At 45.1% G+C, this 4,877-nt stretch overlaps 1 protein-coding gene across 1 annotated transcript; it reads left to right on the top strand.

Moving 5' to 3' along the window:
- Window positions 1-3,453: 3,453 nt before the first annotated feature.
- On the top strand, window positions 3,454-4,353 carry cdk5r2b (cyclin dependent kinase 5, regulatory subunit 2b (p39); the record flags this gene model as incomplete). The annotated part of the gene is made up of 1 exon (XM_079517907.1): window positions 3,454-4,353. One exon carries the CDS (start codon window positions 3,454-3,456, stop codon window positions 4,351-4,353), a length of 900 nt encoding a protein of 299 aa, XP_079374033.1.
- Between the last annotated feature and the right edge of the window lie 524 nt (window positions 4,354-4,877).

The raw sequence follows: 4,877 nt of genomic DNA, 5'->3' as shown, positions 1-4,877 counted from the left end.
CTCAGTGAGAAGATTAAGTGATAGTCATCATGTAGCCTACTGTAGCTGACTGAGTATAGTGCAAGTTGACTGATATGTGACTGCTACTACGGAGAAGCCTCAGAGGTTAATTGGATCAGCCATATGGTTTTCTGAGACATGCATACAGTGGTCACTTGGGATTAGAACTTAGCTGCCTACACAGACATACTACTGCAAACAGTCCCACAACTGGGGTATACATATACAGTAAGAGTTTGAATAAATGACTGCAAATAAAATAATCACAATCGTAATGTAAACATCCACAAAAGAACCGTCGTGGCCTATATACTTAGACCCTGTTTCAGCCTTTTAGGATCTTTCTAATAATACCATTAGTGATCTGACTGTCTCTGATTCATAAACGTACAGTATGCCTTGTGCATAAACATCCAGATCTGCCTGCTGACAACAGGTAAGACCTGTGCAGAAAGAGACCTGGATTCATTTGAAATAATGGTAAATTAAACAAAGTAATCAAACACCTGTGTGCCTTGGTCTTTATATTGAGGGGTTCATGTACTGCAACACAACTATAAGAGCCACATGTGTTCTTGCTGACAGTCTGATCCTATCCTGCAGTGCACTGACACCTGAGTGTGCTCTTACTGTATATCTTTTAGGGGTGTTAGCCCCTCCAATGTCTGGCTTTCAGACATGACGTCATGTGGCAGCCACGTCTATTTGGACTTTTAGTGTTTGTCTTATTCATGCTCTCCCCAAAATCAATAGGCCTCCACTCGTGATGTCAGTGTTGTGTTCAAGATTTCTTTTAGGTCATACTATAATTATTCCCTCCCATGGCACGGCACGCGCGTGCATGGTCACCGAATGAAATAACCACACGTCAGAGAGATTATAGATAGATATAAAGAGATATTTCTACTGTTTCTATTTCTACTGTTTCTAATGTTAATAACCCTGTTTTTTGGCAGTGGTCGTGGTGGTCCCATCTGCAATGCAAGAGTCAGCCAGCAGACTGAATCTTTAGATGAAAATTACCTTGACCTTTAAACTGTGTGATGACATCCAGTTTGATTACTACAGTGTGCCAGGCTGGCAACCTCATTAGTATTCATTGTCGTTACTCAGCGTTACTGTGTGAATTGCTCCGAAACTGACCTGTGGAGGGCCATTCATTATCACCTCAAGAAAGACGTTAGCCCACGAAAAAGTCTATTGAAGTCCACTTTCTTGCTGCTCTGCTCCTGCATATCAGATACGCCCTGTTTAAGGTTTGTCGAGGGCTTGTGCTCCATCTACATTTTTTCTTCACGTCATATGGTGTATGACGCGTTCCGCGGTAGAACACACACTGCATAACATCATGTGGCAGCCAAGTCTATGGACCTTTAATGTTTTTTTTGTGGCTTTCGCCTTTATTTTATATGTTTTATGGAGGGACAGACAGTAAGTAGGCTGACAGGAAAATGGGGAGAGAGATGGGGGGGTGACATGCAGTAAGGGCCATCGGGAGTCGAACCCGCGGCACACTGCCAGACTGGATTACCAGGCAAGGTGCCTGGACCGCTGAGCCACGGCCCAGGCCTTGGACCTTTAATGTTTGCTTTAATCAGTGACGTCACGTGGCAGCTACAGTGGGCGCCCCTCACTTCACACAAGTGTGATTTTCCTTACATATCGCGCTTGAATAAGCATCGCAATCCTCAAATCTGAGCTTTCAACAAATATGTCTATTGACTGATTTATTTCCCATAAATTGAAATGCAGATGTCACTTTAGTCACTGTTCCTATGGTAACAGGGAGCAGTCGTTGTGGCTGGAGCTCCTTCCATCTGTGCCCCAATTACAAGAAATCTGTCATAGTCACTTACATCTTTTCCTCTTGCCATCTTCATCCAAATGTGGGCCTGCGCACAGCATTTTTACTCACCTGCTGTGTTCTCAGCCAACTTGCTGTCCATACTGTTGGGAAATCCCTGCAGGACTACTTTTTTTTTGTTCACCGGGGCAGATTTCTAAAGGGGTATATGTGTAATCTTGGACGTTGTTCAAGTTCTTCTCAAGCCACACAGCAGATTTTGACATGAATGTCAAATCAACTGGTGGCAGCAACCAGAAGTAGCCTATAAGCGACACTATTGGATTCTAGTGAAACTATATAAATTCATTCACAAATTATACCATTCAATAAGACAATAGATCATAGCATTTCACCAGTAGTCCTCCTTTACAAGTATAAACAGTATTTTTATAGATGGGTGGTCTGTGTCCTTGTTTATAGTGTTGATCAAAAGCAATTTCATTGTCTTTAAGAATAAATAAGGCTATGTCATAAACTAAATATTGCACCATAACCTCAGGCACAGAATATATAGCTCATATGCCATGCCCTTGGTTGGATATACTCGGACAACAGCGAATGCCTGTTGGTCATTTAGATTCTATAATAGGCTACAGTATGAATTGTATATAGGCCTATAGTTTTATTAATGTTGTATAGCTGCCCAGTGTGAAGTGGTAAAGCTCAATTTTGCTAATGGGGATAAAACGTCTGGACAGCAGCACCATTTGGCACCTTCAGTGCCCAATGCCAAGCTATTTCACAAAGTGGATGTACAATAATTTCTCTCATAAGCTAAATAAAAGCCTTAATCTTTGGCAAATGTGAAGTTTAGGCTAATTATTAAGATCATGTCTGAGACTGTTACACAACAAACATCTTCAGGGGGATTCTCTCAACAGCTGAAAGTCAAGGTAACCTATATAGGAAAATCCTATGCTTGTTATGTCTGTCCGCCAACCACCTCGGTGTATATAGAGACTAAAGACCATAATGCTTTAAGTTCAAGGTAACTGGACTGTTACCTGGAATAGCTCAGCTCTCACCCTGCCCTGCCTGCATGCATCTAAGAATGGCAACCATTGAACCAACCTAACTAAAAACTGCATACAGCCAGTCAAATGAGTCAGTAATTGATTGTCCCTCTCATTGGCTCAGCTTGTTGTCAGTCAGATGGGAGCCAATGGCTGGCTTTTCTGAAACGCTGGAGGCGAGAAGGATGCCGTTTATCGAATTATCTCCTTTACTTTCGTGTGTGTGTGACTGTGTGTGTGTGTGTGTGTGTGTGTATGTGTGTGTATGTGTGTGGAGTTGGAGGGTGCTGCTGCTGCTGTGTGCGCATGCCGAGACGAGGCGCAACTGCGGGGAAATGAGCAGTTTGGTTGCAGAGAACAACGCGTCCCTAGTTGGAATTGACTTTAAATCACAGAATACGCTCTGTTTATTTCTCAGCCGTTGAAGAAACGACCAAACGGACATAAACGCGATCGATGGAGTTGAATGTGTTGCCGTGATTCGCACCGCCTCCTCCACCTGCAGCTGCAGAGCCGCGCTCACGACACTAGAAGAACGCACGTCAAGGCATCAGCCGTTGTTACCCGGTGGTTCGGTTGATCTCGGTCGCAAACATGGGAACTGTACTCTCTCTTTCCCCGACGTCAAAGAAGGGGGCTGTAATGGACCTCGAAGCCTCGAAGGAAAACGGTAAGATCAAACGGCACTCGATGATTGTCTCCACGCTCACGTGGAAGAGACTGGTTCCCAATTCGGCTAAGAAGAAAAGTGCAAAGAAAGTCAACCCGAACCCCCTGCCAAACGGCGCGCCGCCGACCATCCAGGTGGCTCAACTCAACAACGAGAATCTGAAGAAATCGCATCAAAATGAAGAGAAGAAACCCAAAGCGCCAATTCCCGTACCCGTGCCCACGGTTCCGCCCCAAATCCTTCAGTCTGCACCGACCCAAGTGGTACTCGGCCAAAACGGTAAAAATTCCACGGTCCAGAAGCAACCCAGCAGCCTCTCTCTCCTCTCCCCGAGGCGGGTGGTCATCCAGGCTTCCACCGGGGAGCTGCTGCGCTGCCTGGGGAGCTTTATGTGCCGGAGATGCAACAAAGTGAAGGAGTTAACGAGCGGGGACGTGATTCTGTGGTTTCGAAACGTCGACCGCACTCTCCTGATCCAGGGATGGCAGGACCAAGGGTTTATCACGCCGGCCAACCTGGTGTTCGTGTATCTGCTGTGCCAGGACGCCGTGACGGACGATATTGACAGTGCGAACGAGCTGCACGGCACCTTTCTGAGTTGCCTCTATCTCGCCTACTCCTACATGGGCAACGAGATCTCCTACCCGCTCAAGCCGTTCATGATCGAGGCCAACAGGGACGTTTTCTGGGAGAGGTCGCTCAACATCATCAGCAGGATGAGCAGCAAAATGCTGCTGTTGAATTCAGACCCGCACTTTTTCACCGAGGTATTTCAGGACCTCAAAAACCAACACGAGGTCAATGAGTCAAATTTGGACCGTTAATTGTGTCTTGGGGAAGAAAAGTCGCAATGGTTTTTTTTTCTAGGAATATCTCAAAATCCCTGGTGGTGATTTTGAATGTTGAGGGTGACCTTTTCCATTATAGGTAGAATATACGTCTAAAACATGCAGGCTTTTAGGCCTATTTCAAGATGGTGTTTAGACTACAGTATTAGGAGACATCGTTCACTGCATGCCAACAGTACACGAAATATCTCCCCCATTTTTAATCCTTTGATTGAAATTGAGACAACCGTGAATGGTTTTGTAAGCTACACCTATACATTAAGCTATCTCCAAATCGATCAAATGCAAATGAAGTCATTTAGTCTTTACACAATCATGTCAAGATAATTAACGATTAGCCTACTCTGGGCTTTAACTAAGTGGATGCTAAAGTTGAAGCGACTTTCTCTAGGAACGAGAATAGCAACAGGCATGCTTTTTTGGGACAGACGGCATGGAGCTGTCCAGGGTGCTGACCTGTGAAGGTGATTATAGCCCCTTGTCCCTCCCGGACACGCTGT

This window comes from Electrona antarctica (assembly GCF_951216825.1).
Source record: "Electrona antarctica genome assembly, chromosome: 13".
In the NCBI taxonomy this organism is placed as follows: Eukaryota; Metazoa; Chordata; class Actinopteri; order Myctophiformes; family Myctophidae; genus Electrona; species Electrona antarctica.
The sequence above is the reverse complement of the archived record's forward strand: the minus strand, read 5'-3'. Positions and strand labels throughout refer to the sequence as shown.